At 40.3% G+C, this 13,794-nt stretch overlaps 1 protein-coding gene across 1 annotated transcript in view; it reads right to left on the bottom strand.

The window, feature by feature from the left end:
- mgat4b (alpha-1,3-mannosyl-glycoprotein 4-beta-N-acetylglucosaminyltransferase B) overlaps positions 1-13,794 on the bottom strand; it is a 384,957-nt gene that overhangs the window by 113,519 nt on the left and 257,644 nt on the right. The window contains exons 5-6 of the mRNA XM_060927424.1: positions 11,894-11,940; positions 5,666-5,779 (exon numbers count right to left, since the gene is read on the bottom strand). Of these exons, the coding sequence (XP_060783407.1) occupies positions 5,666-5,779; positions 11,894-11,940 (161 nt within the window). The remainder of the gene's footprint in view (positions 1-5,665; positions 5,780-11,893; positions 11,941-13,794) is intronic.

The following is a 13,794-nucleotide window of genomic DNA, read 5'->3' on the forward strand; positions in this document are numbered from 1 at the left end:
CATTATCTTAACCAGCTTCATGAGGTAGTCACCTGGAATGCTTTTCAATTAACAGGTGTACCTCAACAAAAGTTAATTAATGCAATTTCTTACCTTCTTAATGAGTTTGAGATCAAACAGTAAATAGTAAATAATAACTATACAGTAAATAGCCCGATTCCACAACTGTAGTAATCCATATTATGTCAAGAGCCGCTCAACAAAGTAAAGAGAAACAACATTCATCATTACTTCAAGCCAGGAAGTGTTTTAATTAATAAAAATAAAGAAAAAAACATTCAATTAGAAGGTGTGTCCAAACTTTTTAGCCTGGTACTGTTGTTATCATCACTGCTGAACCTGATCTGGGCTTGAGGCAAACCATGTTTGGTTGACTTGGCCAGAATTGCAGCAGTAGGGTGACTGGTTCCTTTCTGCACACTCACGCATCTATGGGCAATATAGAGTAGCCAATTAACCTAACTGTACTATGTCTTTGGACTGTGGGGAAAACAGGAGCATCCAGAGGAAACCCACATAGACACAGGGAGAACATGCAAGCTCCAAACAGAAAGGCCCCCGTCAGCCACTGAGCTCGAACCTAGAGCCTTCTTGCTGTGAGGCGACAGTGCTAACCACTGCACCACCCCAGCCTGGTACTATACATGACCATTTCTGTGTAAAAGCATTAGACTAAAGAAACTGTTTAAACCAAAGATGCCTTCAGAAGTAATGAAAAAAAAATCCACGTCAAAACAATGACTACATTGAGCAGAAAACAGTCAAAGAATCAATAAAATCAAGAAACAATTTAGCATAAATTCTCTTACATATACTGTGGTGAAGCTTTCTACGGAAATCTGTGGTAGGTTTGAAATCTTGTGACAATTCTTGTATAATAATAATAATAATAATACATGATAGCATTTTATTTACAAGTGTCTTGCAGACTACCCAAGGACACAGCTTCTGCCTCTGCAAATCCAAGGTAGCCTTGATGATGTTTTTCTCAGAAACATGGTTATTAATTAAAAAAAACAACCAAAAATCTTTTTTTCTTCCTATATCACATACTCTTTACATCATGTAGCCAAGATGACAATACAGCACTGATTCCTCCACTGCTGACAGCAGTAACTAGTGAGAGCCACCATCACTACCAAGTGTATTCACCTCCACTTGACTCTTAGTGGAGAAGACAATTTGGGAGGACTGGTGTCACTGTTATTGCATTTCCTGGTTACAGAGAATTGATCTGTGACTCCAAACCTCAGTCGTCAATATGGACAACACGTGTGTGTTATTTTGTGGTCAATTTGGGTAAAACCCACATATGGATGTTATAGTCAGGTGTCCACAAACTTTAGGCCATATAGTGTATTCCTAAGATATACTGTATATATTGGCCTAACTGCCTTAGATTGACACAAGCACAAGTTCACATGAGTCCATCCATCCATAACCATTTATCCTGTACAGGGTCGCAGGCCAGCTGGAGCCTATCCCAGCTGACTATGGGCGAGAGGCCAGGTACACCCTGGACAGGTCACCATATCATCGTAGGGCTGACACATAGAGACAAACAACCATTCACACCCATGGTCAATTTAAAGCCACCAATTACCCTAACCTGCATGTCTTTGGACTGTGGGGGAAACTGGAGCACCCAGAGGAAACCCACACAGCCACGGGGAGAACATACAAACTCCACACAGAAAGGCCCTCGTCGGCCGCTGGACTTGAACCCAGGACCTTCTTGCTGTAAGGCACCAGTGCTAACCACTGCACCACTGTGCCACTAAGTTCACATAAGTCCAAGCCAAAAAGATAAAGCTCAAATGTTTTCACTTTCCTAATTGCTTTAAATGAAGATGAGAAGAAATACTCAGTGTGGTCAATACAGAAACTGCGATCAAACTCGTTAGCAAGCAGGTGGCACAAAGCCTTAAAGCAGCGAAAAGTAAAAACAGTGTGTGCTCATGCAGCATGGATTCTCTCCTGTCTTGCTGATTTGTTATTGATCTGTCTGTCTGCTTGAAGGCTGACTGATTGGACTGCCTGGCCAATCAGGGATTGATTTGCTCATCATGCTGTCCTGACTGAATTCACGGACCTGGTGTGTGTGCGTGTGTGAGATCCAGAAATATGGCAAGGCATATTTCATAATGACTGGCAGCCATGCTGCATGTGTCACATGTGTCTGGAGTAAAACACTACCCTGATTCACATGTGTATGGACTAGCATCAGTGCAGATCCAATGCTCTCTGATTTCTTCACCGAACCTATATAATCTAATAGTTTCTCCCCTTTTGATTTCAAAGTGGATTGTGCTAATATTGGATAAAACTTTGTGCAAGCTTCCTCCTCACCAATTACAAGGCTTGTCGTTCCTACATACACTATATGGCCAAAAGTATGCGGACACCTGACCATCACACTCGTACATGCCTTTTCCAAAACCATGGGTATTCACATGAAGTTGGTCTCCCCCTTTTTTTTTTGCTGTTGTAATGACTCTCCTGGGAAGGCTTTCCACTAGAGCGAGGCTGTGGGGATTTGTGCATATTCAGCCACAAGAGCATTGGTGAGGTCAGGCACTGATGTTGAGCAAGGAAGCCTCGTGTGCAATTCATCTCAAAGGCGTTCAGTGGACTTGAGCTTAGGGTTCTTTGCAGACCACTTGAGTTCTATCGAAACTCACCCTGGGAAACCATATCTGCACAGAGCTCGCTTTGTACACAGAGACACTGTCATGCTGGAAGGCAGCTTTATTTGTATTGCACATTTCATACACTAAGGCAACTCAAAGTGCTTTACAGAACAATAAAATAGAGGACATGATAAAACACACAAAATTACAATAAAAGAATAAAAAGTAAAAATCTGAAAGGTAAAATTGATTTCCAAAGTGATTTCTAATTTAAAATAAAATATAAAAGTCATTAAAAATAGCCAATATGCAAATGTGCAGCTTCAAATCAAAGGACAATAAAACTATTTCAGTTATGACAAAAGAAACGGCACCGTATATATGGAGGACGGGTGAGTGTGTCTGTGGATAGCCGTAAACAAAGGTCTCAGCTGACAGTAGTTTTAGCACTCACTTATTACTAATACTACAAAATATTTTATTCGCATAGGAGTGAGTGAATACAACTCCCATTTCTGTCTTTCAGCCTTTACCCTCACTGCGTGCTCCTAGCTGTCTGTGCATTTGACCTTTTATGGAGTTTTGTGGGTGTCACTAAATGCAAATGAGCTGTGTAGGGGAACAGGTGATATACATAAATCACATACAAGTAAAAAAAAAAAATTAGAAAAGGCGTTTCTGAAACTTTTGTAAATCCGACGGAAAACTTCTTCTCGATTTGGCTTATGCAAATGTTTATACAACGTTGCAAAAAGATTGAGAAAGGGGGCCCAGTGTTGTGTGTAAATTAAAAAATAAAATAAAAAGGAACAGGTTTGGGCCTGGGCGGCACGGTGGTGTAGTGGTTAGCGCTGTCGCCTCACAGCAAGAAGGTCCGGGTTCGAGCCCCGTGGCCGGCGAGGGCTTTTCTGTGCGGAGTTTGCATGTTCTCCCCGTGTCCGCGTGGGTTTCCTCCAGGTGCTCCGGTTTCCCCCACAGTCCAAAGACATGCAGGTTAGGTTAACTGGTGACTCTAAATTGACCGTAGGTGTGAATGTGAGTGTGAATGGTTGGCTGTGTCTGTGTCAGCCCTGTGATGACCTGGCGACTTGTCCAGGGTGTACCCCGCCTTTCGCCCGTAGTCAGCTGGGATAGGCTCCAGCTTGCCTGCGACCCCGTAGAACAGGATAAAGCGGCTAGAGATAATGAGATGAAGTTTGGGCCTCTTAAGGCCAATTTATGCTGACAACCCAGTCCTCGCAGATAGCGTCTGCGTAGCCCCCCCACCTTCGCAGACGCTCTGCTCGCACCTCCCAAAAATTGTGACCACCGCAGAAGCCTCGCAGACAGCATCGCAGACAAGAGGGCTCTGATTAGTCCACTCTACATCCGCTGTACACGCACTTCCGCTTCCCTACTTTCCCGGTTTGTTTTGTTTTCACGACCGGCATTTTTAAAAACACGAGCGAAGATGGAGCAGCATGAAGAGCGGTTGATTGAGGAAGTACGTACATCTATATGACTCCAGTTCTAGTCATTATAAAAAAAAAAAGTTCTAGTCATTATAAGTAACCGGAGGATAAACACTCCACTAACCACACCCACCAACTACTCCTAGCGACTTCGCGCCCCCTTGCGTTGTGCCGGTGAATAACATCGCGCACGCCTATTACTCCCCGCTCAACAATAAATTACAACTGTCTGCGAAAAGCTATCTGCGAAAGCCTTGTTGCAAGAGCATGCAGAGGCCTTTAGTTCCAGTGAAGGGAAATCTTAATGCTACAGCATACAAATATATCCGACACAATTGTGTGCTTCCAAATTTGTGGCAGGACCACATATTGATGTGATGGTTGGGTGTCCAAATACTTTAGGTCATACAGTGTAATCGGTATCAAATCTAGATCAGTTTCTTTAAATATACACAAACCAAATAAGCATGCTCATTAGATTTGTTATTTCTTTGTTGGTTATTTTTCAATATAACACTGTCTGTCATACAAATACAAACCGTTTTAGTAAGTGATCTATTTATTAAGACCATGTATTTGTGTGTATTTGTGTATCTCCTCACAGAAACATTATAATATGAACAATTGCACTTATTTTTAATTACCTCCACTTACTTTGTTGGAGGAGGTTATGTTTTCGCCTCTGTTTGTTTGTTTGTCTGTACCCAATGTAGCCCAAAAAGCAGTGAACAGATTTTGTTGAAATTTTAAGGAAAGGTGAGCCATGGGCCAAGGAAAAATTGATTAGATTTTGATGCAAATCCGGATATGTATATATAGATCCAGGAATTTTTTTTTTAGTATTTAGATGAAATTTGGTGGACAGCTTTAGTATTGTCCGAGGTTCAAGTAAATTGATTTTGATGTTGATATTATGTAGTTTGGTGAAGGTATGCACTCTACCAAGTACCTTTTTAGTTCATTTATGTGGAGCATCTTCCTTGTATAAGATTTTACTAGAGAAACAATAATATATTAGAACAAGCGCTTTAATCCACAGCTGTGGTTTGAATTAGAATTGGCACTAACCGAGAGTCAGCTGCTGTTCTAGAAAATTAATCAACACCTTCTGACCAGTCAGAATTAAGAATTCAGTGCAGTGGTGAGCTAAAAAATACTGGACTATTCTAGCAGTAGTGCAGATTTTACACCCAACGAGACACAACATTAATGAGACTGCAAAGAAAGGTATGTGATGATTTTTCCTTGAAGCAGACAAGACTACAGAATATAAAATGCAGTTATCGGTGTGTGTGTTCACAGAGTGGAGTGCCAGAGAGTGCCAGAGGTTACTATGGTTCAGCAAGAGTGTAAAAGAAAGAGAGAGCGAGAGCGAGAGAGAAAGTGTATCAGTGACCACTAATGTGGCCTGCTGTGCATTGGGGCATTAAATCAAATGGCAAAGCAGGTAGCACACGCTCATGTCACTGACTCAGACAAGGACAAAACCCAGAGACCTGAAAATGCACTCGGTTGGTCAGTCAGTCAGTCTCTCTCTCTTTCTCTCACTCACTCTCTCTCACACGCACACTTTGGTTTTATTACCTGACTCGTTCTTTTGGGTCACCAAATGACTCTTTGAGGTGCGAGAAGTCTGGATAGAAATGGACAGATGGAGAGATGATCTCCAACAAGCCTGATTGAATTTCTGTTGGAAATCTGAAAGAAGAAAACAATCGTATTATTCTGAATTGTGTTATAGTTTTATTTTATTACCATTTGATGTACGTTGTATTTCATATCATGCTTTATAACAGACATTGCCTTGGCAGCACTGAATAATGACAGTCATCCCCATGAAGTCTTAAATGAAATGAGATTGAGAAATATTAACACCGAGAGAGAGAGAGCAGAAGGGACAGTAAAAGATGGGAAACAGTGATGCGGTGACTAATAGAGGACAGTGAAATGAAGCAATAATGATGGAGCAGTGCATTAAATAAATCACAGAGGAAAAAATGTGCGTGTATATACAGACAGTAATAGTGATGGATGGTTAGCTACAGATATAAACAGATCTATCAAAATATCAGAGCATCATCTCACACGCAGACATAAACTTATACATATGTACACTTCAATAAACAGTAAACACTTATATTATCATTTTATCCTATAAAAGCTACATGCTGCATGATAATGCACTGGGTCTTAAAGCACAACTTGCCTTAAATGGACACCATGAACAAGTTCAGTGGCATGAAATTCAGTGACCTCCATATCGGAATCCATTTGAATAACTTTGGGATGTGCTAGATCAGGAGATTTGCAGTATGAAAGTGCAGCTGAGAAATCTGCACCAATTCAATGATGCAATTACGGCAATGTGCCAACAATCTCAAAGGAATGTTTCCAACACGTTGTGGAATTCATGCCAGGAAGAAGTAGTGTGGTGTCTGTAATAAAGTGGCTGATGCATATTGGTGCATTCCATTTGTACTGGGAAGTCAGGATTTCTCAGTTCCCAGTCAGAAATGTCAATTGGAATGCCCCAGAAGTCAGATTTCTGACTCGGAAAATCAGAACCTACCCTGACCTGAAAATCCAAGATGGCCGGTCCGTGCATCAACATTAGTGAAAGCTGTAGTAATATTCTGTTTATTAGCACTTCTATTGTGTTAATGTTTCATTAAATCAGTCATACACACAGTACTTGCGTTTGGAACCTTCCATTTCCAGTTGAGAGGACATTGTGCACATTTTGGCTGCCGCTTCTCACTGGAACTTTTTATTTTTCTTTCCCCCCCTTTGTTTTTCTTTTTGTGTTTGTGTAGTTTGTGATGTTTGTTTTTTGTTTGAGTGTTTTGTCCACCGGTTGTGGCATAGCTCCAGACCCAGGTTTGGGCGTCGGTTTCCTTCAGGCCTCGGTCCGCCATGGGTGATGCTTGTGCTCCTCGCTATGGACTGCAGTGGGCTCGTTGCTCTTTTAACATTGGGGTTGTCTAGTGCCCTGTGCAGTGATGCTTTTGTGCTTGGTGTGGTGTTCCGAGCAATGTTGCCCGGTGGCATTGCAGTGGCTGTGCAGGTAGTTTGGGACATACCAGCGCTCTGTGTGACGGTGCTTCTGTGCTCGGTTTTTGGATCCATGGCGTGGTGTCCTGAACGATGTTGCTCGGTAGCATTGCAGTGGCTGTGCAGGTGGTGTGGGACATACAGTGGTGCTTGAAAGTTTGTGAACCCTTTAGACTTTTCTATATTTCTGCATAAATATGAACTAAAACATCATCAGATTTTCAAACAAGTCCTAAAAATAGATGAGAACCCAGTTAAACAAATGAGACAAAAATATTATACTTGGCCATTTATTTATTGAGGAAAATGATCCAATATTACATATCTGTGAGTGGCAAAACTATGTGAACCTCTAGAATTAGCAGTTAATTTGAAGGTGAAATTAGAGTCAGGTGTTTTCAATCAATGGGATGACGATCAGGTGTGAGTGGGCACCCTGTTTTATTTAAAGAACAGGGATCTATCAAAGTCTGATCTTCACAACACATGTTTGTGGAAGTGTGTCATGGCACAAACAAAGGAGATTTCTGAGGACCTCAGAAAAAGTGTTGTTGATGCTCATCAGGCTGGAAAAGGTTACAAAACCATCTCTAAAGAGTTTGGACTCCACCAATCCACAGTCAGACAGATTGTGTACAAATGGAGGAAATTCAAGACCATTGTTACCCTCCCCAGGAGTGGTCGACCAACAAAGATCACTCCAAGAGCAAGGCATGTAATAGTCGGCAAGGTCACAAAGGACCCCAGGGTAACATCTAAGCAACTGAAGGCCTCTCTCACACTGCCTAATGTTAATGTTCATGAGTCCACCATCAGGAGAACACTGAACAACAATCGTGTGCATGGCAGGGTTGCAAGGAGAAAGCCACTGCTCTCCAAAAAGAACATTGCTGCTCATCTGCAGTTTGCTAAAGATCATGTGGACAAGCCAGAAAGCTACTGGAAAAATGTTTTGTGGATGGATGAGACCAAAATAGAACTTTTGGGTTTAAATGAGAAGTGTTATGTTTGGAATCACATAACATGCAATCGACAGTGCCGATCAAGGATCGGCCTCTACAGCCACAGTAGAGATTGTACCTCCTAAAGCGCAACCCCATAGTCATCACTGACTGACGGATGCCAACAATCAGTTATGTTTGGAGAAAGGAAAACACTGCATTCCAGCATAAGAACCTTATCCTATCTGTGAAACATGGTGGGGGTAGTATTATGGTTTGGGCCAGCTTTGCTGCATCTGAGCCAGGATGGCTTGCCATCATTGATGGAACAATTAATTCTGAATTATACCAGCAAATTCTAAAGGAAAATGTCAGGACATCTGTCCATGAACTGAATCTCAAGAGAAGGTGGGTCATGCAGCAAGACAACGACCCTAAGCACACAAGTCGTTCTACCAAAGAATGGTTAAAGAAGAATAAAGTTAATGCATTGGAATGGCCAAGTCAAAGTCCTGACCTTAATACAATTGAAATGTTGTGGAAGGACCTGAAGCGAGCAGTTCATGTGAGGAAACCCACCAACATCCCAGAGTTGAAGCTGTTCTGTATGGAGGAATGGGCTAAAATTCCTCCAAGCCAGTGTACAGGACTGATCAACAGTTTCCGGAAACGTTTAGTTGCAGTTATTGCTGTACAAGGGGGTCACACCAGATACTGAAAACAAAGGTTCACATATTTTTGCCACTCACAGATATGTAATATTGGATCATTTTCCTCAATAAATAAATGACCAAGTATAATATTTTTGTCTCATTTGTTTAACTGGGTTCTCTTTATCTACTTTTAGTACTTCTGTGAAAATCTGATGATGTTTTAGGTCATATTTATGCAGAAATATAGAAAATTCTAAAGGGTTCACAAACTTTCAAGCACCACTGTACCTACATGTGCCTTTTTGTGGGACTGTGGGTAGCTACGCCATTGGAATTATGCCCTCTTTTGGGAGACTATTTTTTTAAAATTAATTTTAATTGTAAAGTGACCTTGGATGTGAGAAAGGCACTATTTAAAAGTTGTATTATTATAGGGCGGCACGGTGGTGTAATGGTTAGCACTGTCGCCTCACAGCAAGAAGGTCCGGGTTCGAGCCCCGTGGCCGACGAGGGCCTTTCTGTGCAGAGTTTGCATGTTCTCCCCGTGTCCGCGTGAGTTTCCTTCTGGGTGCTCCTGTTTCCCCCACAGTCCAAAGACATGCAGGTTAGGTTAACTGGTGACTCTAAATTGACCGTAGGTGTGAATGTGAGTGTGAATGGTTGTCTATGTGTCAGCCCTGTGATGATCTGGCGACTTGTCCAGGGTGTACCCCGCCTTTCGCCCGTAGTCAGCTGGGATAGGCTCCAGCTTGCCTGCGACCCTGTAGAAGAGGATAAACCGGCTAGAGATAATGAGATTATTATTATTATAGTACTGTCCAACTTCTATCTGTGGACATGTCCGTATGTTCAAAATACCACTTACGGTAACATGTTTTATCAACTGGTATTGCTAACAATGGCAAGAACTGGTATTACAAATTGCTGGTACTGGTTTTCCAAATTCTTGTACTGGAGCGTGGTTGACTTGGGCATGCCATCATTCCCAGCTCCGTCTTCTGAGGTAAATGGCTTGCAGCGGGTATGTTACAGGTCAGAATTGTAGGTCAGGTAGAATTTTTCAACCTAGGTTCAAACTTTTAACCCAGTTCATAATTTGCTACTTGTATTAGGGAGACTGACTTTATCTTGGGTTCAGTTTAGGGTCAGGATTTGCAGTTTAAGCTCCTTCCATTGCAGTTTTTGCTGGTCTAGTGGTTGAGGTGTTGGGTTAGGAATCAGAAGGTTCCAAGTTCAAATCCCAGTTAAGTATTAAAAAAAAGGTATTTAAAATGCTAATTAGGTGGATAGGAATCGGTAGACAGACAAGAGGAAATACTGGAGGTGTAGACATAGAGGAAGTGGATGGAAGAAAGAGAGACAAAATAAGTGATGGAAAATCTCTTTTAAGAATCTTAGATAATCCAAAATTTTACCCAGGTTGGAAATTATGAACTAGGTTAAAATTTTTAACCCAGGTCAAAAAAAAAAAAAAAATCACCTAGGTTGAAATTTTTTGATCTATAACATGTATATGTGATGCATCCCTTCACAAAACAGATTTCCTGTTACATTTGTAAATGTAATTATTTCCCAACAACAGCACATCCGGAAGTGTTTTATTCCTCTTATACCAACACTATAGTTTTATTAAAGAATGTCAAGTCATACATTTTATCTGTTTATAGTTATGTTTTAATGTTGTGGAAGGCTGCAAAACATGTTAGTTCCTGTTGTCCCTTATGTTAAAGCAGTTGTAAACAGTTGTTCTCTCACAAGCCTGGTTTTTTTTGTTTCTTAAAATAAAAAGACAAAAAAAGAACAAAAAAAATACTCAGCTTGTTATGTTAACGAGAAACCACAAAGCCCTCTGTCCTGAAGACTTTCCCTTAAAAATGTAAATTTCAGCTTGTTACAAAGCACTGGCACTGGAGACTCCTTCCAAAAAATGTTAAATAAACATCTTCTCACAGAAACATTATTATATGAATAATTGCACTTGTTTTTAATTACTGCCACTTACTTGGTTGGAGGAGATTGTTTTCACCTCTGTTTGTTTGTTTGTTTGTTTGTTTGTTTGTTTGTTTGTTTGTTTTCTGTCTGTACCCAATGCAACTCAAAAAGTAGTGAATGGATTTTGTTGAAATTTTGAGGAAAGGGGAGCCATGGGTCAAGGAAAAATTGATTAGCTTTTGATGCAAATCCGAATATGTATATGGATCCAGGATTTTTTTTTTTTTTTTGGCCTGTTCCTAATGTAACTCTAAAAGTAATATTTAGATGAAATTTGATGGACAGCTTTAGTATTGTCCGAGGTTCAAGTAATTTGATTTTGATGTTGATAATATGTAGCTTGGTGAAGGTATGCACTCTACCGAGTGCCCTTCTAGTTCATTTATGTGGAGCATCTTCTATAAAAGTCCCTATGTAAGATTTTACTATAGAAACAATAATGTATTAGAACAAGTGCTTTAATCCACAGCTGTGGTTTGAATTAGAATCGGCACTAACCGAGAGTCAGCTGCTGTTCTAGAAAATTAATCAACACCTTCTGACCAGTCAGAATAAAGAATTCAGTGCTGTGGTAAGCTAAAAAAAAATATTGGACTATTCTAGCAGTAGTGCAGATTTTACACACAACGAGACAATATTAACGAGACTGCAAAGAAAGGTATGTGATGATTTTTCCTCGAAGCAGACAAGATTACAGAATATAAAATGCAGTTATTGATGTATGTGTGAGAAAATGTATTTGTTGTATTGGGTTTTCTGTTCATTCCAGATGTACGCACATCTGGAAAATTCAAAATGCATAATCCTACAAATATGCCATGCACGGTGTGAGAAAATTACATACACAGATACAAAATACAGACCCACACACATACACACACCCTACTGTGCTATGGGCTATTATGCCAGGAATAAGCAGTTTCCAAACAGAGAGAGAAATTGGTTCGGGAGAGACGGCCTCTCAGTACACTCTTTCTTTATTTGTCTCATTATCCTGCTCTGCTTTCTGCACTCATTTCCACAAAAGCCCAAAAGAGGAGACTGAAGTCACATGGTCCTTGTTTTTAAGTGTGTACGAACTGCTCCTGAGGCTCTAAAAGGGAAACCTCACACACACACACACCAAGCAATAATGAAATTGAAAAAGGAGAACAAAAAAAGAACTGTGTACTTACAGGCGCTTGAGGTTGTCAGCAACGCTGTTAGCATACTGCTGATCCGTCTGCAAAACAAATGAAGTGCAATAAAACTGCAGCCTTCACATGTTCATTGAAACCACAACACCTTTCGTCCAGCTACAAAAACAAATATTAGCCATGACATAAATTAGGGACTGGTGTCGCTGTTTAACTGCTCTTCTATTGGAAAACCTGCACTGTGTACTAATGATGAATGCATCAGAAAATCTGAGGTGACATATTCTCTTTCTCTCTCTCTCTCTCTCTCACACACACACACACACACACACACACACACACACACACACACACACACAAACAAAGACATACAAATCTGCAAACCAAGCTGACCATGACATGTTGAACTTCTCACATCACTAGCATCTACTAGAAGTTGTTTTTGGCATAACTTCAAGAGTCCAGAGAGACAGAAGACAAATGACAAAAGGAATTCAGGAAACACCTGGAGACTTTTATGAAACCAAATGTTTTCAAATCGTGTTATTGGAGTATACAGGCGGTAGGTAAGAAACAAAACACTACAGGAGGTGCTGTACAGAAGGAAAGTAATCCGTGAAAGGGGTGGTGTGATGCGGCGTGAAGCGATATCCATTACCGTTTTAATTGTACTTGACTTACTTTACTTTAATGATTTTACAGCACAGAACAACAAATCACAACCATACAAAAAACAAGAGAAGAAAGAAAAAGAATAACAAAAACAACAGGTGCTGATGGGAGCCTGGAAAAACCTAATAGTCAGCATTTTGTAACAATCAGTCGGTTTTCTGCCACATGAAAGTCTTCAAGACTGAGGATTGTGCATTGTGGCTTCTTGGGGAACATGACAACTTGCATTTGTTATATTAACTTCAAGAGAGAGAAAAGAAGAGGCTAGTGAGGGAATGACCGTAGGGCTGGAACAAAGCCTCCAACATAACTAATTACGTCGATTACGTCAATATGTTAGTTTGAGGGAAATGTCAATGCGTCGCATAACACATCTCTAAATTGAAATAAAATAAATACAGTATAAAATATGATGTTTCATTCATTAAATTGGAACAGATGACAAATCCCTGTGATTTAAGGAGAACTGAAGTCATTTTTAAGCTTGCTTTATTTCTTAATTAACGTGTTATTCAATTACGTTTTCGGTTTTAGTAACCTTATATCGTGACTCGTATTGCCAACTAATTGCAATTAAACATTATACTTATTGGCCTATTTGTTTTTTAGCCATGTTGAATTTAGTTTGTTTGGTCCGTGGCAGGCGTCACTTATCCGCGCGATCTTCACAAGACTTGTGCAAGACTTCGAAACGTGAAGTGTCAGCTAGGTGTCAGTGCCACCATTTTGAAAACTGTTTTCCAAATGAAATATTGCACAAAAATGAGTTTAAATGATGATTACTGCCTACTTTTTTCAAACTTTCCTGATTGCTATCAAAACAAACAAAACTTACGGCTTGATTACTTCAGCATTCGAAAGAGGGCGCGTGCGTCTTTTGACAGCGTTGGCAGATGTTGGTCACTTTGATTTCCGCTGTATGTTTTACTTCCATCCTACGAGGTCTCGCACAGGTCTCAACGAATCTTGTTTACGGCCATTGCTTTGACATATGGACTGATATATTACATAGCATATTTCAAACACTCATAACTTGCTATAGCAGTGACAAAATAGCTATTAAAAATGCGTTCCTATATTTAATAAAATGAGATAAATAGAATTTTGATAATAAAAAAAATTGCTGTCAGTTCTTCTTTAACACTACAGAAGGTGCTGTACCGAAGGAAAGTAATCCGTGAAAGGGGTGGTGTGAGCCGGCGTGAAGCGATATGAGTTACTGTTTCAATTTACTTTACTTACTTTCCTTTGATGATTTTACAACAGAA

This window comes from Neoarius graeffei, chromosome 8 (genome assembly GCF_027579695.1).
Source record: "Neoarius graeffei isolate fNeoGra1 chromosome 8, fNeoGra1.pri, whole genome shotgun sequence".
NCBI classification, from domain to species: domain Eukaryota; kingdom Metazoa; phylum Chordata; class Actinopteri; order Siluriformes; family Ariidae; genus Neoarius; species Neoarius graeffei.